This window comes from Zingiber officinale, chromosome 2B (assembly GCF_018446385.1).
Source record: "Zingiber officinale cultivar Zhangliang chromosome 2B, Zo_v1.1, whole genome shotgun sequence".
NCBI classification, from domain to species: Eukaryota; Viridiplantae; Streptophyta; class Magnoliopsida; order Zingiberales; family Zingiberaceae; genus Zingiber; species Zingiber officinale.
Genome location: NC_055989.1, coordinates 147,809,300 through 147,833,058, shown reverse-complemented (window position 1 = coordinate 147,833,058; position 23,759 = coordinate 147,809,300). Strand labels below are relative to the sequence as shown.

The following is a 23,759-nucleotide window of genomic DNA, read 5'->3' as shown; positions in this document are numbered from 1 at the left end:
TGTAGTTCATTCTTGTCAACAAAATGATTCAATTATAATTGAACACCATTATCGATTTGATGTATTTATTGCTACAATAGATTTTCAAATTGAACAACTTAATAATAAATTCAAGGATGAGATAGTCGAATTTCTTAAGCTTAGTTGTACTTTGGAACTTGAAAAAAAAAAACTTTAAACTTCTTAACGTTGATTATATCTATCGACTTGTTGGGTAATTCTATTCTCTTGATTTCGATGCACAAAATTTGTACCACTTGAAATATAATTGGATCACTATAAACTTAATGTTGTTGGTCATTTATCAACTATTTTTGAATCATGTCGAAATCAGTTAAACAAATAAGTCAAGAACTTACAATTCAATTGATGGATGATTTTTTTCTTATTTATTATAGTTTAAATATTATATTACATTGTTTACGTATATATTAAATCTAATATATTTATTTAATTAATAGGTTGTTTTGTTTTGTTTTAACTTGATCTTTTCGTTTCAAGCATTTTCGGCTATGAAACTTATTAACACAACTCTTCATGATAAGATGGAAGAAAAGTTTTTAGTAAATTCTATGATCATCTATAATGAAAATTGATTTAAAAAATTGATAACAATATACTAATTCATGAGTTTGATTGAAAGAAAAATTTAAAAATACAATTTTAATAATACGTTCACTATATGCTTTTGAATATATTAAATTCAAATACTTTTGTTCTATATTTTTAAAAAGTTATTATCAGCATACTTTTTATTTTTTTTAATATTTAAATTAATAATTATATCAATGATCAACCACATGTAGTTTTGAATCGGATTCGAACCAAGCAAATTATGATGACAAATGAGGGAGGTATTTATTTCGATTTTATCGATATTCAAATCAAATTATGATGACAAATAAGTGAGGTATTTATTTCGATTTTATCGATATTCAAATCAAATTATGATGACAAATAAGTGAGGTATTTATTTCGATTTTATCGATATTCAAATTCCAGATCTTATGATAATAAAATCGTATATGTTAGTCATTAGAGAAGACAAATCAAATCAATTATGTCATATACTAATGAAGGACAGAGAAACAATATCTGCAATCATACAGAGCTCACAATAATGACATAATAAAAGAGTAGTGAGAAGAAGGAAGGAAGAGCAGGCACAGTTTGCTGGCGGCAGCGTCGCCGTTGGTGGCTTGAACGGCGACGGTGGCGCTGCGGGCATCGACTCCACGGCCATGGCTTCTCCCCATCGTCCGCCGCAAGCCCCCCTCGGTTTCGGTTTTGGCTCTCGGATTGTGCGGGTGTCGCAGTCGTGGAAGCCCGCGAGTCCTTATCGGGTTTGACCCGCGAATACAGTCCAATTTATGCTCAGTAGCGGCGGCGACCCGTTAACCGACAATTGACAGCTGTAAGTCCTCAACCGCGGTAAAATTAAGAAAAAATTATTTCAACCAATGAAATCCGGCCACGTGTCGAAATGTAAGTTTACCTTCCAGTTATTTCCTACGTGTCAATCGTCTATTAGTGCAAATAATATGCCCCACAATATATTCGTTCCTCCTTTTGCCCCTTTTTTTTTAAAAAAAAAATCGAATTGGCCTAAAAAAATAAAAAACTCGGGAGACAATTTCAACTGCTTCACGCGTTCCTTCCGGCTCTTCCTCTCGTTCTTCTTCGGTCTTCCTCGTTCCTTCCTTCTTATCCTTCTCCTCCGCCGGCGATCGTTCCCCGCCTGCGTGTTCTCGAGCCACGCCGTCGCCATGTTCCCTCCCTACCGGGCGATGATGCTGATTGACTGCTCCCACTGCCGCACCCAGCTGCAGCTCCCCCCGGGGGCTTCCTCGATCCGCTGCGCCGTCTGCCGGGCCGTCACCTACGTAGCCGATTCTAGGAGCTCCCCGATGATTCCTTCGGCTCCTTCCTTCCAACCGCCCCCCGGTCCCGGCCCCCCTCCGATTTACCCGCCGCCCCCTTCCTGGAGTACGCCGTCGCCGCCGCAGAGACCGGGTGGGCGGAAGAAGGCGGTGATTTGCGGAATCACGTATCGGAACACAAGGCACGAGCTGAAGGGGTGCATCAATGACGCCAAGTGTATGAAGTACCTCCTTATCAATCGATTCGGCTTCCAGGAGTCCAACATAATTATGTTGACAGGTAGGCGTTCAAGGTGCGATTTTTTTATTTTTTATTTTTTTTGTCGTTGGAAAGTTAGGGATTTTCCTTGATATTGGAAGTTCACTACCAAATTGCGTGAATCGTGATTACCATACAAAAGATCACAATATGTTAATATCTATGAACTTGAGTTGTGTATGATTTGGCTTATGCTCACAATGCTGTGAGAGCTGGACAAATTTGACAACAATCGTATCATGATTATAAACTTTATGAGTATGTCAGTACCAATGGGTGAACTTGTCCAGATAAAAATGCCAAACTCTCAGTAATCTGTACTTTTGTTATTTCAAATATTTTCTAGTTACCTCTGCATTATGTGATTTGTAACCATGATCAATTTAATGATAGTGAAACATTGGACAGATTCAAAGATGTTTATCTATGAGATTCAGTGTTTTTTTTGGTATGCTAGCAATGAATTCTTGCAATTTTTTTATGTATATTCTCTTGTTTAGAACAGGTGAAGATTTTAAATTTTCTATATTATGTTGATTGGGATTCTTTCCTTATATAAGTTATAGTCTTTATTATATCATGGGAAACTAAAAGTAGCCAAGTCTATCTTAGTGTCTTTTGAAAGATGGTTGTATTCTGCCCCATACTTTTGGATGAACATATGACTAATAAACTAGTTTACTGATACTTTTGGATGAACATTCATGATACTAGGAACATTTCCATTTGTACCACAACGCTTTTAATTTTTCTCAATATAACCGCTAAATTTTAAGTGCGGTCAATTTTCCTTTTTAAGTAGAAAATTGATCTCATTTTGGCCTTTCTCTTCAAAATTATTTTAGAAATTAAATTTGGGCAATTTCCCCATGGATGAAAATATTATTCAAATTCCACTAATCTATAAACAAGGCTATTTTTGCCTAAAAATTAATCAGTCTTGGAGAAAGGGGTCAATTTGAAACCAAAATATTGCAGGTCCAGACTGACTATAGGTTAAGGTTTATCCTGAAAAACAAGTGGAGACTTCAAGATGCAAACTAAAATCTTAAAATCTTTTCCAGGATATTTGAGTTCAAAAGAAAGTAATAGGCCTCAATATGTAAGCAACCTGAAAACAACAAATAGTTTCTTAGGAAGTTGCCACCTTCCTTTTTTTTCTTTAAAACATTATTTTTGAAAATGTGTTCAGTACAAAATTTCTAGGTTATCTTTCAGTCAGTTTGGTTTTAAACTTGACTATAAGAGATACCAAGTTGCAGCATACTTCTTTGACAAATCTAAATTGATACCCTTTGCAGAGGAAGAAAGAGATCCATACAAGATTCCAATTAAACACAACATAATGATGGCAATGTATTGGCTTGTCAAAGGTTGTCAACCTGGAGACTCTTTGGTATTTCACTACTCTGGCCATGGTTCCCAACAAAGAGATTACAGAGGGGAAGAAGCAGATGGCTACGATGAGACTCTTTGTCCTCTAGACTTTCAGAAAAATGGAATGATCGTTGATAACGATATTAATGAGGCACTAGTTAGGCCACTACCTTCTGGAGTTAGGCTTCATGCTATTATAGATGCTTGTCACAGTGGCACTATGCTAGATCTACCTTATCTTTGCAGAATGAACAGGTCAGTAATATAGAACTACTCTCATGATTGAACCTTTGCTCTAGAGAGCATTCCTTTGACTTTAAATTGTCTTTTAGCTTCTATGCTACGTGGGTGATGGATAAGTAATAACTTACTAGAAGTATATAACTCAACTTATAATAGTCCAATTGGGGCTTTTCTTTCTTCCATTATTTTAGCTTCTTATTTTAGTTACTCATTTTGTCTTTATCGATGTGATAAATTTTTAAAAACACCATGTCCTTCTTCCCATGAGTACCTCAGAATCTGATAACACAGGCTTTATGAGAATCGAAAGAAAAGAGATTCCCAATCTATTTTCCCTTAAATCTAGAGTAATCATGTCTTTGGGTCGAGGGACTTCCTGCTTAGAGAGATTATGGAAGTTAATTGGTTGATTGTTTATTTCAAAAATTTGAGCTCTTAGAAAAAGAACCAACTTGCAAATTCATATTCTTAATATTTAATCTCTATACTTCGTCAGCTTGAACTTATTTAATCAATTTGCTGGTCCATTAATACCAGAGAGAGTTTCTTTTCATGTTTTTCTTTTCTTTTGCACATGGTTTTAGACTCAGATCACTATGATAACTATGGTAACAACCTAGATGTTTTTTGAGTATCTACACTTCGTGTTTCAGAATATATAAAGCTAATTGTCTTTTGTGATCTAGGAGTGGAGTTTATGCATGGGAAGATCATCGACCTCGAAATGGTGCTTGGAAAGGTACAAGTGGCGGAGAAGCCATTTCATTCAGTGGTTGTGATGATGATCAGACCTCTGCAGACACTACGGTAACTTTTATTGCATGCAGTGTGAATAAACAACTACAACATCTAAATAGTGTTGGCTTCAGTGATAGAAAATCTATTCCGTCCTTAACTTTAAGGAGAGTTTAGTTCCAGAACCAGATTGATTATTTTAACTATAACGTTTCTGATGATTGTAAGCCTGTTGTGTACCATCTTAAGATGATCTTATTTTAACTATAACGTTTCAGTGCTTGGAGTTTTCTTTTGTAATCTTCATTATTCAGTTAAAACAGTTAAGACATTTAGGAGTAAGAAGGTAACAACCAGATGCTAAGAATGTCTAGATGAATAAGTGAACTTATTTATTACCAAGAAATAGAAAGAAAAGTGATATTACTAGTCAGCAATTAGGCATGGTATAATATAAAATGGATTATGACGAAATCAAATAATTAAGATGGTCTAGGCAGGTTCAAACCTAACTGATGGTTCCTAGCAAGACAAATTGAATTAATTAGAACTAAAAAATACATGATGGAGATTATTGTCAATAGAGATCTACTCCTGAGTAGCAATGATATGACTCCAACAATTTAGTTGTTTATAGCAAGTTGTTTATGAAGAATTTATGCAAAAGAAAACATTGTATAGCATTGATTTCCATAAAGCATATTTACATGTATTTATAGATTGAACATTTGCCATAGTTTATGCTAGTTGGCAATCTAACACAACCCTCCTTTATCCGGGCTTGGAACCGGCCATGACGGGTTAATTCGTCATGAGCGGAGTTACATATATTTAACCAAAAAAAAAAACATTACTAGTTCTATCTAAAACATAAGCATAATATTAGATATGTTTTAAACTAAATCATATTTTATATTTATCTATAAATGCCTTAAGCGAGTGTTGAAGGAAAATAGTGCTCACTTGTTTATCCTTGTCATTTAGCTGGTAGTATAGTGCATCAAAGAACATATTTTTTTCCTTAACCAGACTAAATTACACCAAGTTGAGTTCTGAAGTTTTAATGCAGTTATAATTGAAAATCCAGTAACTCTTTTCCTCTCTAGTTTATCTTTTAATATTGATGATAGTTCATCAAATGGTTCTAATGCAGGCTTTATCAGGGATTACTTCAACAGGTGCCATGACTTATTGCTTCATCCAGGCCATTGAGCGAGGACAAGGGGCTACATATGGAACTATACTGTCTTCCATGCGATCCACCATTAGGGGATCTGGTGATTCACTCTCTTCAGGCCCTGTTACCTCACTCATCACTATGTTGCTGACTGGAGGTAGTATGCCTGGCACACTCAGACAGGTACATTTTTTCTCTTCTCTTGCAGTGTTTTTGGAACTATAAACCTGGGAATCAGAAGGCAAACCGATCATATCAGATCATTATATATTTCTTGCTGAACTTGAAAACAAAGAGACTGCCGGTTCACATGTCGGCCTGGTTTTAAAAACATTGCTCTTGGAACAAAACTTACGTGTCTCATGGAACTCTGTGAAAAAGATGTATCATCATGCGTTCATATTCATGCGTTCATATTCACGCGTTCAGTTTCATACTAAGTGCACTCTTTCTTCATACTTGATATTCGCCATCATTTAAGTGCACACCCTTTATAGAGGATCCGTGAAGAAGTCTGCACCAAAGTTTTGTTCATGTTCTTAGCCTGTTCTTCACAAAGAAGGATCTTCATCTAAGTTTTATACCTATAGTTAGCATTTCTTTAAATTTGATGCAAATGTTGTTAATAGTGCAGACCCTTCACCGAAGCTCCGTGAATGGGTCCACACCTAAGTTTTATTCACGTTTATAGCCTGATCTTCTGATAAAGGAGATGTGTATCCAAGTTTTGTTCAGTTTCTTAACTTTGTTCTTCCATGAAGGAGGTCCATTTCTTCCTGTTCTTGCCATATTCATTCATCAGATAAGAATCCCTAAAGTTGATCATTTTCATGTCAAATTTGCAGGAGCCACAACTCACTTCCAACGAAATGTTCGATGTTTATTCAAAACCATTCTCTCTGTGATTTTATGGAATTGCTTCTAAGCCGGATTTGCTCACACCAGAGGAAGCACAATTGGCAGCGAAATTGTTTGTTGGATTTGGATATTAATATTTGGTGAAACAATTTGTGTGGAAATTACCATGGATTCTTTTTTCATCTAACTCTGTCTATCGTGCACATATTCCTTAAATAATGAAATAAAATAAAAATGAAATAGCTAAAATGATTTAGAAATAATAATTTAATACATACTAAATTCTAAATTTAGAAATAGAACAGAAATGTTTACAGTTCATTGAAAAAAAAGGAAGATAAAATAGCAACTCCGCTAACCTAACGAATGATCAGGGTTCTAAATTGCAAACAAAATAAATAAGCAACTTCAAATGGAATAAATTCCAAAAGCTTGCATATCAGATTAAAATAAAAATAAATTCGTAAAACTTACAATATAACAAATCTCAACATCCTCCATCCTTACACAACACACCAATAATATTATCAAAACACACAACTTTGAGATATATTATACGAACTCTCTGGTAGAAGCTCCTTATTCTACGCAATATGGGATGATCATAATATCATAAAACACTTGAATAGACATTTAATTGGCAAAGCCAAAGTTCCAGGGCTGCATCTTGATCAAGTCTCTCTCATTGTGTTTATCATCTTTGCCATCTTCTCTCTGAAAAATATACAACTTTGTCATGTCAGAAAATAAAAGTGTGTTCAAGAAGAGGATTTGGTGAACAGCCATAAGAATTGGACTGGAAATAAGACTGGCCGAGATCAGGACAACAATTCACTGGTTGAACCAGCCCAAATTGTAGATTGTCTCAGATGTCACCTCAAACAAGCTAATCGGTTAGACCATCCCAGATATAATATCCCTAGTTGCATATTTCTCACAATCATTCAAGATAAAAATTATACATATACCAACTTGCAACTAAATTTAAGTTAAAGTTTTGTAAGTTGCTTTGGATGTATTTATTATATGTTAAAAACTGATGATAATAATTTTCCTAACTCAATTATGTCATTCAGCAAATTTGACATTTGAAGCCATAGAATAAAATTAACCTAGTTTTCTAAAAACTAACCAGTTCTTAGTGTTCTATGAAAACCTCGGCCAGATTATTTTTTGACTTTTTTCACGTGGTTGAATCATGAACTAAATTCGAATTGGAGAGGTTCTATTTTTGGTTTTTCTGATCCAACGAGTAGTTCAGTCAAGGTTATATAAATGATATAAATGTGGTCTTCATCAAGAAGGTCTGCTTACTGCAAATATGACAAAATTTACTGATATTTTAGGAGGAAACCAAATGCATTGGCACTTAAGAAGAATATGCATTAGGATCTGCAGTGTCAACACCAGTGTTCATAGAAGTAGCAGCTTACCTGCAGAAGTATGTGGAGAATGAACGCCGTTGGCCTTGCCATTCGGCTGGGCTTGTGATGCCGATCTTTGCATGCGTGGGGATGAACTCTGCTTTCCATTTTCAACAGGCAAGGAATGTCGCTTTTTAGGATGATTATCTTGCTGATCAGGGCTGGACTTCTGAGATGTACTGACATATGCTTTAGCCCTTGCAGATGCAGTGGCTTGCATATAACTTGGAAGCGAATTGCTACTACTAAGCCTAGGTTCTTGTTCAACATGATCAGTCTTTGCCATCCCAAAAGAGTTACGCCTTTTTGGAATTTTTGGATCCTTCACTAAATTTTCTACACTAATTTGTACGCCTGAACCATTATTTGGACTAGATGATAGATTTTTTCCAACCAATTGTAACCTTTGCCTATAAGTAGACATGTTATCATCCTTTTTTTTCTTTCTGGCATTTACAGAGATATCACTAGATGGGGTTCCATGTGCATCAGCTGCTGATTCATAGTTTACTGGAGTTCCTTCAAGTGATCTACCTTGTTCTGTTGTAACTTCCTGATGAGTCATCGCACTTGATGAAGTTGGCTCAGTCGACTTGTGACCAGACTGTGTTAAGTTGATGGAAACATTTGAATTTGCCACATTGTCATCTCCATCCTCAGGTCTACCATTACCACTCAAACTGGGCAGTTCAAGAGCATTCTCCTCAACAATGCCATAATTCTTATTCTCCAAAGTGCTGATCTCGAGAACAATTTCCCCACCTTCCATGTCAGATCTGTCTGGTGAATCAAGAGTGGAGGTGATAGATATCTCAGTGCCACACTCTGATGCTGCAGTTTGAAGCCTTGAATCGTACATTATCGAAGTCTTAGCTGAAACTGCTTCATTGTTTTCTGTAAAAGAACTTGTGTGAATGTTCTGGTTTTCTGATTTTGATTTTGATGAAGCATTTTGATAAGCAGAACTAACAGGTCGACCAACAGCTGACTTTGAACTCAACTGTTCGAGCTTTGACTGAGCTGCAACAAATGCTGGGTTGCATTGTTTTCTTGAACTAACAGCAATTTTCTTCCCGCCATCCTCCAGCATTTCAGAGGATGCCTTTTCAGTATCATGGTTGAAGCAGTCTTTCCTAACAGGTGATTTTTCACCTGTTAATCCAGAATTTTTATTTGGCTGCGCTTGTTTCGTATCATCTATGCAATCCAACCTCTCATCATTAACAACCTTAGGCTTAGCGTAGTCTTGAACGGTAGTGTCCAAAATATCATTTCCAGGTTGCAATTTGTCTGCCTCACCAAAGTTGAACGAATTAGATTGTGAATTTACAGAAGTCTGACATTGAAGGCCATCCGCGTCTCCAATCATTAAATATTGTTCATCATCATCTGCCATCATCAATTTGGTTGGAGGCAACACTGGTTCAGACAAAACTGACAAAGCTGCATTAGAAAATGCTTTTTTTGGTATACCCTCTGCGACATTAGTTTTCCCTTCTAGCACCTGATGGCCAATGCCGAAGCTTTTCACAGGTTGTTGGTTTGCTGATGAAGCTATAGCCGTCCATCTCTTCAACCACTTCCAAACTGAATCAGACTCTGATGGATCACATTTGATGTGGATTGTTTTCTTCCTTGGTGTAGTCTCCAAAAGCTTGAAGAATTAAAAGATGCAAGTCATTTATAGAAGATTGGACTAAGAAATGTATCCACTATATGAAGAAGTGAAAAAAACCACAACCATTACCTGATGAGCAAGGCCATTAGTAAGTAATTTATTGATGGCTGATCTGCCTGGTTTATTGAAAGAATCTCCCTTCCCCTAAGATAAAATCAGCATGACGAGATTATTCCAATTAAAGCTCAAAGCATGAGTATGTTGTTACAACATATTAGTAACAATTCCAAACTTTATGAACTACATTACAGTATTAGGAAAAGGAATATTTGTCACAGACAGCTATGGCTCAGTTGACAATGCAAGGACAGCCAAAGTTCACGAGAAATAGACAACACTAAAGCATTGCACAGCATTGAAAGGCCATGTGTTCAAACCATATTTTATCTTGCTATTGAGTTCTAAGTAAGAAAATAGTCATCCTAACGCAATAATTGTGCTCATCAAATTGAGAAATGAAATCAACTTGCATAAAGTTTACAAGTATTTGAAGCATTTTGGTTGTTCCAGTATCCATAAAGATTTCACTAACATAGTAACATCAATAAAACTTGATAGATATCTGATACCTACCAGGAACTTCCTAGTATCATTTGGCCTTGACTTCCCAAATAGTTGGCGAGTATGACGAGCCCGTACAAGTGTTTGCATTCTGATGATGGCCTGGATACACTGCAAAGTTCCAATAGCTTGCCTCCTCACCAGGTATCCACGTACAATTGCTTGCAACTTGACAATGCATTTGAGTTTATGTACCTCTTCCCTGGCCTAAATTTATCGTGAAAATTAAGAGAAGCTAGATGTAATTTCTAGAATAATGTAGGCTCAGAAATATGAAGGATGTACCAAATTTCCCCTTATAACCGCCTGAAATATAATTGCAATAGATTCACTGAGAGCTGGACCAACTGGAGATATACTTCCACTAGAAAGGGATAGAGGAGCTTCTGTATTTGATATCTCTGATGGTAATAGAGAAGTTTTAATTGGTTTTTCTTGTTCCTGGACTACTTCTGGGAAAGGAGATTGGAGATTAGCCGTAGGAAGTTCTTGACTTTCCTTACTGGAGCAAACAGATATAGGTTCTGAGATCACTGTGTTGCTTAGAACACGATGCTTAGATGATCTCCTTCGGAAACTCCACCTACGATTGTCTGATGAAGTTGTAGCCTGGGCCTGCCACGAATCATTAGATTGTAATCGGGATTTGAAATAACAATGACAAAGAAAACTTCAAGGTCAACAAAATTAAACAACACGAAAGTCCCAACAACTAAACAGGTCCACCATGCAAGTATAACTGTCCAATTTATCAGGTTTAAGACTGCTTACAGATATATTAAGACAGGTATACCAGAATTTTAATAGCACACGCTGTTGAAGGGACGAGATTAATGGAATAAGGATCACTCTAACTAAAAAACAGTCTCTTTTCTAGCAGCTGTTAAGTAGCCAATTTTCCAAAATGGCCACAGAACATCCACATTTAAGAATCGAAATGCAAACTGAAAAATAAAACGAGAAGCATGAACGGAATGACCTAAAATGCAGGTCAATAATGACCAATTCGATCGGTAAATGGTATTTGCGAGATCCTGTGCAACGGATCTGATCCAAGACGTCAGCTTCCGGCAAGATCCCCCACGAACCAACACTCCTCCCACCCTCAACTCCAACAATACGGATCGGAGATCCCCAATCACAATGGAAGATGTTAAAAACTAACACGAAGTTTACCTCTTCCGGCAAGAGATCGCCATTGTCGACGGCGTCAGCACCGCCTCCACCGCAACCCATGATCTTCAAGCATGAGCTCGCCGGCTTCCCCATCGCTTCCTCCTTTCGTCTCCGTCTCCTCCTCCTCACGATTCGGTGCTTCTTCGCTCGCTTGGTCTCGCACAGTGAGAGAGCTCGGTCGCAGCAAAAGCAGCTGCTTCTGCTAAATTAGTTCGATCAGTTTTAATTTAAAATCCGCCGAAAACCGCCGCATCCAATCCGATTAATTCCCGCAGCTGGCGTCCGCTTTGTTTTACCTAATTTGCGCGACCCAAAAAGTTCTCCGCCTGCTTTAGTTCACCCAATTCGTGGGACCCACGAGTTGGTAGCTCGGTTTCACGTGGTGGTGCAGAATGGGTAACGACCTGAACGTTGCAGGTACCGGGCGGTAAACACACCGGAGTGGGGCGCTCCTCTACAGTACGGCCGTTGGGAGTCTCGGGACTTGAAGCTGAGGCCGTGATTAACTGATGAAGACGTAAGATACCGCAGCGGGCCGGATAACGGAGGACTGGGACAGTGTTACTTAGCTGTCTGTGCCGGTTTGCCGTCGTCAATTTTAGCCGTTCCGACAGACTGTTATTATAATTATATATACCGTATTGCGCATTCTCGATGTCCCAGATACGAGATAATCGTAGATTTACTCCATGCAACGTGACGGCCCACTAGCAATCCTTGATGAACCCTACGGTCCTGCAGCTGACGTTTTTACCTGCTTGACAAAAATCACAGCCGTGTTCCGGGGGGGAAAAAAACTGATTTTCCCTGCACGTAACAATTTCCCGTGAAATTTATTTGAGATGAACTAGATATTTTACACGAAAGAAAGAACAATATTTGATATGGTTTGTGGTTTTGAACGGTCGTACCAGAGATGAGGATGTCGATCACTACAAGCCATACAAGGTATTGATTGTTATGATTTCATGTTATGTGAGGTTGGGTGGGGAAGGCAGTGACAGCCTAAGCCATGTTGCTTGGGACAGAAAAAGAGCAAAGTCGCATGAGACGAGGACAAGAAGCATCTCATGTTTCATCAATACAAAGCCCAATGGGATGGCTCAATATTTTTCATGCTTGGGTCTTTGATCAACCCAGGTGATCGAAGTGTCTTGGTAAAGCAGAAAAAGAATGCAATAGAATTGAATTGAGAACATGGTTAGGGGAGGTTAAGCAGAAAAACAATGCAATAGAATTGAGGTTTAGATGAGATCGAGCTCGTGCAAATTGAACCCAATTTAATGAACCTTTACGTGAATCAATTTAACCTGAACAAGACTCCTCATCACCATTGAGTGAACCTCATTTAATTTGATGTTAAATTTACAGGAATGTAGATTTGCGCTTACCTTCATTAGCATTTATGAGTCTTTGTTCCTTGATGGGGAAGTTCCTGGTTCATACAAAAATGTCAACAGTAGCGTTTCATGTGCATTTAATAAGTGTCTGCTGATAATAAAACATCATAAATGTACCAGTTCGAATCTGGTAGGCTAAGACAAAGAGTGTAATAGAGAATTCATGCCAGGCTAGCAAACACAAGCATATGATTGAATGCAGAAGTCACAGTCTCTCGAACTGTGCAGTGAAGTCATTCAATGTGCAGAATGTCACGAAAATGGTGTGTTCCTTATCAACACAGATAGTGTAAAGCCAACAAAAAATGTTTACAATAGACAATAGTGACAACCGCACTAAAGAATATGCTGGAATAACTAGGCTGCTGCCTTGAACAAAAACTTAGGACAAGATAGCAAACTCAAATATATGATTCCATAAGTCATACAGACAAATAACAAAAGTGAGGAATCTTAATTGAGACTTCTATTTGTAGGTATAGAACAAGTCAATACAGATTGAGATTGATTGATTGCAGATGATATGGATTTTTTTTTTCATATTACAGACAAATATTTAGTTATGGGTATGAAATATCCTAGACACAAAATAAATAGATGAAAAGCATGGGACAATAAAGCCTAATGAATTCACACTGCAAAACTGCAACACCCTCACTTTAGTAGTTCAGACACGGTAGTTGGTACCTGAAGCGCAAAGAATCTCCATTTTCCATGCTGCTCTGTCAGTAAGTTATAGTACAACGCCGAATGAAAATCCAAGTAGGTGACCTACTCGGGGATGATGATGAAATCAAGTAGTTCATTTTTTTTCCTCCCTTTTTTGTGGTTGGGGTTTTACCATCAATAGATTTATCAATAAATTACAAGCTACAAATGTACCAAGTTAGGTTTACATACGCAAATAGTCACTAGAGAACATGTTCCATCCTGGCACATTTGATTGGCATCGCCTGCAACAATTAAATGCTCTGGTTTTGAAAGTTGTTGAGAGAAAGTAACCAGATTCACACTTACATAAATGAGTTAACATCCATTCAAGAGACCCGATTTCCCTGTTCTTTTTTCTTTTATCATAGTGGAAAAATAATTATTAAGGTCAAAACTGAGCCACAATCAATTTTATAACTCGTAGTCTGACCTCATGAATATAATTTGAAAGAGGAAGTGAGAGAAGTAAACCAAAGATGGATGATGATTGCTATCAAAAATCATGCTTGCTAAGTTTAAAATTGAGTGCATAAAATACTTTGAACAAATAGTAGCTGAAAGACTAAAACACTAACTAGAAATCAGGAGCTTGTAAACAAATTTAACTCGCTAGGAAGGTTGTACAGTGACCTTTCATATTTTCTTTATTTATTTTGGGAAGATCTTAAGAACTTACCCTGCAGATACCACAGCTTCAACAATTTGTTTTAATTTACATAAATGATGTCTTCATCTTCATTATCCATATCACCTTCTCCGTCTTCTTCAGAAGAATTTGGAGGTTCAAATTGTTTGACATCTTGATCTCTGGTGCTCTTCTCTTCCTTTAACCTGTCCAATATGGCTATCACCTACGGGAGAAAATTTAATCAATTCCAGGCTGAACTAATTCTTTTGTATGGTTGACTCATTATTATGAAAAAACACATTAGTACAAGAATTTTTAGGGCACATTAACTTTTTCAATAAATGAAGAAATGAAAGCCATCACATGTTGTGCTAAATTTATGTTCCTTCTCTCCAAGTCCAATACAGGTAATGAGGCATCTCCCTTCCAAGAAGATAAACGCATGTTGTCTAACACTTACAAATGTGACAACTAATCTTCCAGAACAACAGAAACACGAAGCATACAGCAGATACAGTAATTGAGAATCAATCACAATATTTCAGCTAGGCAAAGAAGTAATTCCTAAGGCAATCTTCATCTCAAATAATTACGAGTCATACAAATTCAATAGGTCAAGAAAGAAGATGATTCAACAACATGTAAATAATGTTACTAACATTATGATTTCATTCTAGACTCCAATATCTAAAAAAAGGCAAGGAGGAATTCAAACATTTAAGTTCACATAGACAAAATATAAAACATTTAAACTGGCACAGAGGGGATCTAATATCAAACCAGAAGTAAATTTGAAATTCAGTGCCATCCAATATATATTTTGAAGCTAAAAGGTCTGTCACACACAATGATCAATTGGGCTGAAGGTTCTTCCAGATTGAGGGGCAAACAAGATAAATGCACCAAGGCCTGGAAGGCATAACAATAGTGATGACAACCATACTGAACATAGCGAGAGTATAGTTTAAGTTATGATATTTCAAAAGTACACTTTACATAGATGTCTTACTAGTTTAGCCTATAGTACTTCTATCACCTACTAATAGTTTGTTTAGTTTCTTAGCTATTGATCTATAGATTTCTCTATCTTCAGTTAAAGAATAACCACAATTATATATCTTATAAATTTAAATTTCTATGAGTTGTTAAATTGTCGATGTATGAGATTTAGGTATAACATGCTATGACTATAGATCTATATGTGATTTAATATTTGACTAATTGCATGAGGAAGATTTTATGAGATATGTATAGTATGATTGATCAGCCATCTTAGGCATCCAAGATGTGTTAGTAATATCATATCTAGGAAAAGGTTCAAACTTAGTAGGACACAAACTACCAAAAAGTCATACTTGGAATCCCCATCTATGAACCCCAGGCTCATCAAAACTGAAAACCAGTTACCAACAGTGACATTCAGAGTGAACATTGCACCCACATTGACAACTTGTAAATTTTAATGAGATAAAGTGTTGGAACCTAGATCCGTACCATGTTGCAATCCACTACTCTTATCCAAATAACAAAGGCAATCAGAGTATGAGTTCAAACATTACTGTCAGACTGATTGATATTTTTCAAGGAATAGGAGATCAACCAGCATGGTGCCTGAGATGCTATCTTAAATTCTACCAGCACAGCTTGAAAACCTTTATTCAGGAACACTTCATTTGGATACCAAAGATACCAAGGTTTGATCCTCTTCATTGTGTGTACAGATTGATCTTTGGGTATGCTTCTTATACATAGAATTACATCCAGAAATAATGATTTTTGAAGTAAAGGCCAAGATGTACAAAATTAGCAATGGTGCATAATCTTCTTCAGCGTGGTAGCAAACAATGTTAAACAGATAACAGAGTAGCAGATAGACATAATCACTTATTAGTCTACTTTTTAACATGAATTGGTCCCAATATCCATGGAGCTAGGCATTGCTCTTTTACTTCTGTTCAACTCTTTCAACATCATTTACAAACCAATCAAGGGCATCGACCAAAGATGGATAGAAGTACCACGTTAAAGAAACTAATGATAAACCATTGAATCAAAAGTCAACTCTCGATCAAGAACTATCTTGCGGAAAATGCAAGCAACACAAGCATAACACATTAAAACATTGTTAAAAGTTTTATTTGCCAATTCTATTTTCTCTAACATGATATGTTGATCTGTTAGCTCTTTATCAATTTGCCAATATTTACATCAGCTAACCTAAACGCAGACATGGAAAACAATGAGGTGGTCACAATGTGACGATATAATAAGCTTACTCTGCTTCCTCTTTCTAGCGACTCATCTTCAATGAAACGTATTTCAGGAGTTAGGCGCAACTTCATCCGCCTCCCCAGCTCACTACGCACATACTTGACCTTCGACTTCAGTCCAGCAATAGCAACCTCTTTTCCTCGATCATCACCAAAGACAGACACATACACCTTAACAACCTAAAAACTTAATATTGAATTAGATTTAGCCTAATAAGCATCACAATTCCCCAAACCAAAAAATTAGTAATCGCACCGTCAAAACAAATGAATCACCTGGAGGTCGCTGGAGACCTCGACGCCGCTAATAGTAGTGAGGGAGGAGAGGTAGCGGTCGGCACCGAGGGAGGCTTCCGGGAGGACGGCATACTGGAGAACCTTGTCGGTGATCAACATATCCGACAGCTCCCTCTGGATCTGCTTGGCCACCATCTTGACCCGACGCTGGTTCGCCATACACCGGACCGTCCCGCCTCGTCGTCCGCCGATCACCACCGTGAGCTTAGGGCTCGTCCAGGTCCGTGGACGGAGACAGAGGGCGTAGCTGGAGACATTGCTGCTGGTGGTGGAGAACAGAGCAACGGAGAGCGTTAGAGGAGACGGGGGCAACCGGCTCATGGTATTTGTTGTGCTTCTCCAAGGAGCAGATAAGCGAGTCATGGATAGGGCGGAGAAGAATCGGGATTTGGATGCGGACGCCTGATTATTTAAAATCCCCTTCAAAACTCTCTCCTTCCTTAAATAATAAAAAATATGATAAATTATAGAAAAGTTTATAGGTATAATGAAAAATTAGTATCTAAATTTAATAAAATAATTTTTTTATGTTAAATTTAGATTTTGAATGAGGATTATAACGTGGATTGTCTTATGAATCTATTTTTTTTTTATAATTCATATGTTCATATTTGAAATTAATCTTAAGGTGTCCATATTAATTATTTTATCCAAAGATTTTATCTTAAATTTTAGACAAGATAATTAAAAAATCTTTGTATCATCTACCCTATATATTTCTTAAATTTTGTATTTATTAATAGTATTCTCTAAATTTAGAGAATGAATTTTATTTAAATATTATAGAGGAGAGAGAGAAAATAAAGAAGTTAAAATATGGTGTAGTAAAAAATGAATATTTAAATTTAATAAAATAATTTTTAAATCTTAAATTATATATTTTAGATAAAGAAATTGGTATGAATACTCTTAGTAAGTACAATTAGAACAGTTACAACTAGTATTGATTTGAACATTAATATAATACCTTTTTAAATAGCATCATATGTACATATTCGAGGATTTTTGTCACCATCTATATACAAAGGTCTTAGAGTGATCAATTCCCAACACAAAGGCTGATGTCTGATCTCCCTAGGTTACTATACTAGGGTAAATACCCCCAACCTCCCTATACAAATGGTTATTATGTTAAGATAAATGCCCCTATAAATTATCCCTATTTAGAGATTGTGAGGTCGTCTGAATAAATTACTAATATAACAATTTCACCTTTTACTCTGCTAGTAATAAATTATCTTCCATTTTAATTTATCTATCTATCGTAACCTCCACATCTAAAATATTCGTCTCTATGTTTTATTTTCTCTTAAATACTTTACCATTACATACTTTGTCATTTGAAATTCTAGACCGTCATAAGTCGTGTTATATATATATATATATATATTTATTTATTTATTTTGGCTTGCGACTAAAATTTAAGAACTTGTAAGCTTTGTTAAGTTTTTTTAACTTCGACTAGAGTATTAATAAGGATTTATAATATAAATAAACTTGCATCCTAAAACTTGACATGAGTACAAGCTGATTTGCAAATTAGTTTAGGATTAAGTTGGAGAAAATAAAAATATATACAATATAAAACTTTTTATCAGACAATGTAGGTAAGATTTTGAAATTATCAAATCATATAAGATAGTTTCAAAATTATCAAATCACGTACTCATTTTTAAAATATTCGTCTCTATGTTTTATTTTCTCTTAAATACTTTACCATTACATACTTTGTCATTTGAAATTCTAGACCGTCATAAGTTGTGTTATATATATATATATATATATATATTTATTTATTTATTTATTTTGGCTTGCGACTAAAATTTAAGAACTTGTAAGCTTTGTTAAGTTTTTTTAACTTCGACTAGAGTATTAATAAGGATTTATAATATAAATAAACTTGCATCCTAAAACTTGACATGAGTACAAGCTGATTTGCAAATTAGTTTACGATTAAGTGGAGAAAATAAAAATATATACAATATAAAACTTTTTATCAGACAATGTAGGTAAGATTTTGAAATTATCAAATCATATAAGATAGTTTTAAAATTATCAAATCAGATACTCATTTTTCATTTTTACCCATATCAGTCTATCAACTTTTTATTTTTTTATCAGTAGAATAAATTTTGCTCCATGTCGAAAAGTTAAAATTTTTGACAATTCAATCAATTGATTTTTTAAATTAGTTGAGTGATTTATTTATTTTTTATCAAAGTTAATTTTAGATAAAATTGATTGATGGATTAAATAATCTCGGATTGATATGAAACTAGTTCCTATATGTTCGGCTATTAAATTTATATCCTCAAATGTCAATTTGACTGATTATACTAAGAGTAATAATTTTTGAATACGAATGTATTTGAAAAATTCAATTCCTATTTAAAAAATTATTACTCTTAGTATATTGGGTCAAATTATTATTTGAGAACATGTATATAATAAAGAGGTAAATGAACACATAAGAACTAGTTTCATGTCAATCCGAGGTCATTTGGTCCATTAATATGATTTTGGACAAAATCAACTAATGGATCAAATAATCTCAGATTGACATAAAACTAGTTTTTATGTGTTCGTCTATTTCTTTTGAATATATGCACTCAAATACCAATTTGACCCAATATATCAAAATCGGTTGATAGACCAAATAACCTTAGATTGACACAAAACTAATTCTTATGTGTACGTCTCTCTTTTTTTTATTATATACATGTCCTCAAATACCAATTTGACCCAATATATTAAAAACAATGATTTTTTAAACACGAATATATTTAAAAATTTTAATTTATGTTAAAAAATTATTATTCTCAATATATTAGGTCAAATTGATATTTGATAGTATGAATATAATCAGGAGAGATAGACAAACACATAGAAACTAGTTTCATGTCAATTTGAGGTCATTTGGTCCATTAGTCATTTTTAAGTAAAATCGACTGATGGACCAAATGATCTCGGATTGACATGAAACTAGTTCCTGTGTATTTGTCTACTTCTCCTAATTATATCCATACTCTCAAATACTAATTTGACTTAATATATCTAGAGCAATGATTTCTTGAACATAAAATAAAATTTTTAAATATTTTCATGTTAAAAAAACCATTGCTCTCAATATATTGGATAAAATTTACATTTGAGGATATGAATATAATAATCAGAAGAGGTGGACGAATATATAGAAATTAGTTTCATGTCAATCTGAGGTCTAATGGTTCATCAGCTGATTTTAGACAAAATTGACTGATGGACCAAATGATCTCGAATTGATATGAAACTATTTCTTATATGTTTTTTTTTTATCTCTTTTGATATTCATGACCTCAAACATCAATTTGACTCAATATATTAAGAGTAATGATTTTTTAATACGAATTAAAAATTTTAAATACATTTATATTCAAAAAATTACTGCTCTTAATATATTGAATCAAATTTATATTTGAGCGCATGAATATGAATATAATCAGGAAAGCTAGCCGAATATATAGAAACTAATTTTATGTATATCATTTGATCTAACAATAAATTTTATTTAAAATCGACTTTGATAAAAAAAGAAAATCAATCAACTGAATTGTTCAAAATTTGGATGTTTCAGTATATAGAAAAATTGATTCAACTAATAAAAAAAATTAATCAATTATTAGGGGTAAAATAAAAATGGACGCATAATTTGATAATTTTAAAATTACCTTACATGATTTGTTAATTTTAAAATTTTACCTACATGGTTCGATAAAAAGTCCATATAAAACTATATAAGGTAAAAAAAAAATATTTATAAATATATATAATATAAGCTATTTTGTAAATCAGCTGATCTCTAAGACACAAAGGTTGATAATTAAGGGCATTTGTTAATAATTGAAATTACAAAGAGTAAAATGATGAATCTCAAACGACAGACTCATCTAAAGAAATTCAGAAAACTATAGGGTTGAAAATGATTTTTCCTCAAAAAAAATCTAGTGACCGGAGTCCATGGACGAGAAAGACCAGTTCAGATTCCGGTCTGGATGAACCGGTTTTCTCGGATCAAATGAAATGTGCACCCGTTTTAGCAAAATTTGCCGGTTCGTCTCGAACAAGATGCCAGGCATAGCTTTCCCTTTTTAAATACCACATTTTGTCGAATCGAGTTGGCGTTACCAAATTCCCTTTCCTGGTCTCCTCCAGATTTCCTCGGCTGCTGTCGGTGGTGGAGGCGAACGAGCTCGAGGAAGTCAGCGATCGGCGGACGTATCATCAATGACTCTCGGTAGCTCCGGTGGATCCGGCGTTGTCGGTGAGAGATTCCACCCCCGCCTTCCCCCCTTTCCTCTTCTTTCTTCCAACCTAAATTTATATGCATCTATATGTTGAGGCGATTTTTTTTCCCTTCGAGAGTATTGAGAATATCACAAATTGACGCTTTTGCCTTTGGTAATCGCGATAACTCGATGCAGTTCTGGATGGTAATTGATGGAGCTTTACCAATTTCTAGTTGTTTTTAGATTCCAATTATAATCAGCGATGCTAGGCTGTTGGTGGCTCGTCCTCGATATGCTATCGTGTTTTGCGGTTATTCTTATACGCTTCTCCGTCTCTCATCTTTAAGATTAATTTCCACGATGAGTGTACAAGGTAGGTGCGATTGAAGAACGAACAATATATTATTTTATATGCGCAGCCTTTTGACATCAGAATCATGGTTAGGATACAATTTACTTGCATTCTCCCCTTCTCCAATTTAATTTGCTCTCCACTGAACAGTATTTCGGAAGATCCCACCTGAATTTGTATCTCGAGATTCAAATTGTTAGTTATGCTTCTGATACAAACGGGTATACTTTGAAGCCCTGTTAAACTACCGTTTTTGCAGGTCTTGTTTTGGTTTGTCTATATGCAAGCTTATTTGAGTGGTCCTGGTTGGATTCATATATTCATAATTGCTATTTGTAAAATCTAAGAACCAGTTACTAAAGAGCGGCGTGCATTTTTCATGTGTCCATTACGAGACTTGTTTGCTTAATTACTCCAACATCTTTGATTTTACTTTTAATCTGTTCTACTGTTCATATCCCATATCTTGGTCCCGCTCATTTGCAACTCCGGCAAATCGCCCCTTCCTTGGGTTCCTGTGTTCTTTGCATAATGAATGCCAGGCAATGCGAAGGAGGCGAATAGCAATGACATTAGCTTCACTTTAGTGAATTATTGCCTATAATTTGCTGCTAATCCGAGTTTGGTATTCTGTACTTTTTTTCTTTTTTCTTTATTTTAATACACGGAGACTTGTTTGTTAGTTAACATCTTCTATTTTGGTATTTTCTGGTCTTTTTACCATCTAATTGAATATTCAACTGTAGAAGGATATTCTTCAGGAACTACCAAACCATTTTATTTTCATGTATTTTGTTCATTTTTAATGAATCATTTGTATCAGGATGACACTTCATCTGAATAGCGTTGTTTGTTATGGCATCATTGTGCAGTTCCTCGGAACTTTAGATTGCTCGAAGAGCTCGAGAGAGGGGAAAAGGGTATAGGAGATGGTACTGTAAGTTATGGCATGGATGATGGAGATGACATTTACATGCGCTCTTGGACTGGCACAATAATTGGCCCCCTTAATGTATGAGATGGACATTTTCTATTTCACTACATCACCAAATCTGAAAGTGTAGATGATCGTATTTTGCACCAATACGCTCTTGCAGACAGTCCATGAGGGTCGCATCTATCAGTTGAAGTTGTTCTGTGACAAGGACTATCCCGAGAAGCCACCGAGTGTTCGGTTCCATTCACGCATCAACATGACTTGTGTTAATCCTGACACAGGAGTGGTAATATCATGAGTTGAAGATGAGTTTAAAGATTTTAGGAGAATTACTACCATTGTTTTTTGGAGACTAATGCTAGGTTTTGGTGTGATTATTCCAGGTAGATCCAAAGAAATTTTTGGTTCTGGGGAACTGGCAACGTGATTACACAATGGAGTATGTTCTAACACACCTCAAAAAAGAAATGGCAACATCACACAACCGCAGATTAGTGCAGCCTCCAGAAGGTACTTCTTTCTAAAAACTTGGCTCTGGCCAAAGGTTACTAATTAAGGTGAAAGTAGACTTTCATGTATCAATTATTCAGTAAACGGTGGTTTGTTTAACTCATGCTTGGGGTTAAATTTGTTGGCTCTATACATTATCAAAAAAGAGTGTGGGCTAAATGACTCTGAATTTGTGTATTATCTAAAGAAAAACCTTCCTATCTTTTTGGCGGTTAGCATGGAAAAGTCTGCAAGTAGCATTGTTTTGCACTTTCCTCTTGTAGAAGCAACTTAAATCCAATTGGTGGTAGCTGCACCCTTGTCGTGAATTTTTTTGTCTGAACTGGTCGTTTAGGGTACTTCTACTTAAAAGTGTCAATTGGACTGCGGGCCTAGTCTCTCCACTAGGCCTGGTTCGGGTTGGGTTAAGCTTACGGCCCATGGCCATACAGGTAGGCTGAGTTAGGCATAGAGTTGTCAGCTCGCGGGCCTTGCATAGACCAACACTGAAACAAGTCTATGGATAAATGAATATTAGCTATTTGAGTCTGTTTAAGTACCCACTTTACATGATAAATGTGCATTCAAATCCATGGGGACCAATGGATACTCAAATAGGTAACATATATGGTTATCTATGGTACTTATAGTTTTAAGTCAATTTAAACTAGGCTCAGAACCTTATTACTTGGACAATGACTATTTGAATATAACTTATCAGACATCCATTCATTTATGGTGATGTCTCCTAAAAGCATCCGACCCAACAAGCATGCTTAAACTGTACTTAATAGTCCCAGCGCGCTTTTGTAGAAATATACTGTTTTTTTTTTTTAAAAAAAACATCAATAAAAAAAGCTAAAATACAAAGAATTCATGATAGCTTTCTGTGCCTCTGTGGCTGCTATCTTTGGTCAAGGGTGTAATCTTCTATTTGAACCCAGCATGACCCAAAGTTGTATTTAGGCCCATATTTGCGCATGTTGGCTTTTCTTGTTGTAAACTTCTTAAGCACTCTTTGTGGTGATGTTTGGTTTATAGG

General features: G+C 35.6%; 4 protein-coding genes across 4 annotated transcripts; 2 read left to right on the top strand and 2 right to left on the bottom strand.

The window, feature by feature from the left end:
• The first annotated feature begins 1,629 nt into the window (after positions 1-1,629).
• LOC122047720 (metacaspase-1-like) lies at positions 1,630-6,711 on the top strand. The gene is made up of 5 exons (XM_042609168.1): positions 1,630-2,160; positions 3,441-3,771; positions 4,446-4,566; positions 5,648-5,854; positions 6,517-6,711. Exons 1-5 carry the CDS (start codon positions 1,767-1,769, stop codon positions 6,574-6,576), a joined length of 1,113 nt encoding a protein of 370 aa, XP_042465102.1. The 5' UTR covers positions 1,630-1,766; the 3' UTR covers positions 6,577-6,711.
• Positions 6,712-6,947: 236 nt separating this feature from the next.
• LOC122047719 (protein IQ-DOMAIN 32-like) lies at positions 6,948-11,601 on the bottom strand. Its single transcript, XM_042609167.1, has 6 exons — positions 11,369-11,601; positions 10,478-10,807; positions 10,205-10,399; positions 9,701-9,775; positions 7,963-9,607; positions 6,948-7,243 (listed from the first exon to the last, which is right to left on the bottom strand). Exons 1-6 carry the CDS (start codon positions 11,459-11,461, stop codon positions 7,224-7,226), a joined length of 2,358 nt encoding a protein of 785 aa, XP_042465101.1. The 5' UTR covers positions 11,462-11,601; the 3' UTR covers positions 6,948-7,223.
• A 1,675-nt stretch (positions 11,602-13,276) lies between these two features.
• Positions 13,277-17,079, bottom strand: LOC122047722 (probable ribosome-binding factor A, chloroplastic). The gene is made up of 4 exons (XM_042609170.1): positions 16,654-17,079; positions 16,384-16,557; positions 14,156-14,330; positions 13,277-13,721 (listed from the first exon to the last, which is right to left on the bottom strand). The coding sequence occupies exons 1-3, from the start codon at positions 17,035-17,037 to the stop codon at positions 14,187-14,189; spliced, it is 702 nt and encodes a 233-aa protein (XP_042465104.1). The 5' UTR covers positions 17,038-17,079; the 3' UTR covers positions 13,277-13,721; positions 14,156-14,186.
• A 3,731-nt stretch (positions 17,080-20,810) lies between these two features.
• On the top strand, positions 20,811-22,940 carry LOC122047718 (ubiquitin-conjugating enzyme E2 variant 1C-like). Its single transcript, XM_042609166.1, has 4 exons — positions 20,811-20,974; positions 22,164-22,303; positions 22,389-22,514; positions 22,612-22,940. The coding sequence occupies exons 1-4, from the start codon at positions 20,938-20,940 to the stop codon at positions 22,750-22,752; spliced, it is 444 nt and encodes a 147-aa protein (XP_042465100.1). The 5' UTR covers positions 20,811-20,937; the 3' UTR covers positions 22,753-22,940.
• The last annotated feature ends 819 nt before the right edge of the window (positions 22,941-23,759 follow it).

Coding starts and splice junctions, on each gene's coding strand:
- LOC122047720 (XM_042609168.1), top strand. CDS start 1,767: ATGTTCCCTCCCTACCGGGCGATGATGCTGATTGACTGCTCCCACTGC. Junction 2,161..3,440: donor CAACATAATTATGTTGACAG/GTAGGCGTTCAA, acceptor TACCCTTTGCAG/AGGAAGAAAGAGATCCATAC. Junction 3,772..4,445: donor TATCTTTGCAGAATGAACAG/GTCAGTAATATA, acceptor TTTGTGATCTAG/GAGTGGAGTTTATGCATGGG.
- LOC122047722 (XM_042609170.1), bottom strand. CDS start 17,037: ATGACTCGCTTATCTGCTCCTTGGAGAAGCACAACAAATACCATGAGC. Junction 16,558..16,653: donor AGGTCTCCAGCGACCTCCAG/GTGATTCATTTG, acceptor TTAAGTTTTTAG/GTTGTTAAGGTGTATGTGTC. Junction 14,331..16,383: donor CGCTAGAAAGAGGAAGCAGA/GTAAGCTTATTA, acceptor TTTCTCCCGTAG/GTGATAGCCATATTGGACAG.
- LOC122047719 (XM_042609167.1), bottom strand. CDS start 11,461: ATGGGGAAGCCGGCGAGCTCATGCTTGAAGATCATGGGTTGCGGTGGA. Junction 9,608..9,700: donor CTAATGGCCTTGCTCATCAG/GTAATGGTTGTG, acceptor TAATTCTTCAAG/CTTTTGGAGACTACACCAAG. Junction 7,244..7,962: donor TTCTCCACATACTTCTGCAG/GTAAGCTGCTAC, acceptor TATATTTTTCAG/AGAGAAGATGGCAAAGATGA.
- LOC122047718 (XM_042609166.1), top strand. CDS start 20,938: ATGACTCTCGGTAGCTCCGGTGGATCCGGCGTTGTCG. Junction 20,975..22,163: donor CGGTGGATCCGGCGTTGTCG/GTGAGAGATTCC, acceptor ATCATTGTGCAG/TTCCTCGGAACTTTAGATTG. Junction 22,304..22,388: donor CAATAATTGGCCCCCTTAAT/GTATGAGATGGA, acceptor ACGCTCTTGCAG/ACAGTCCATGAGGGTCGCAT.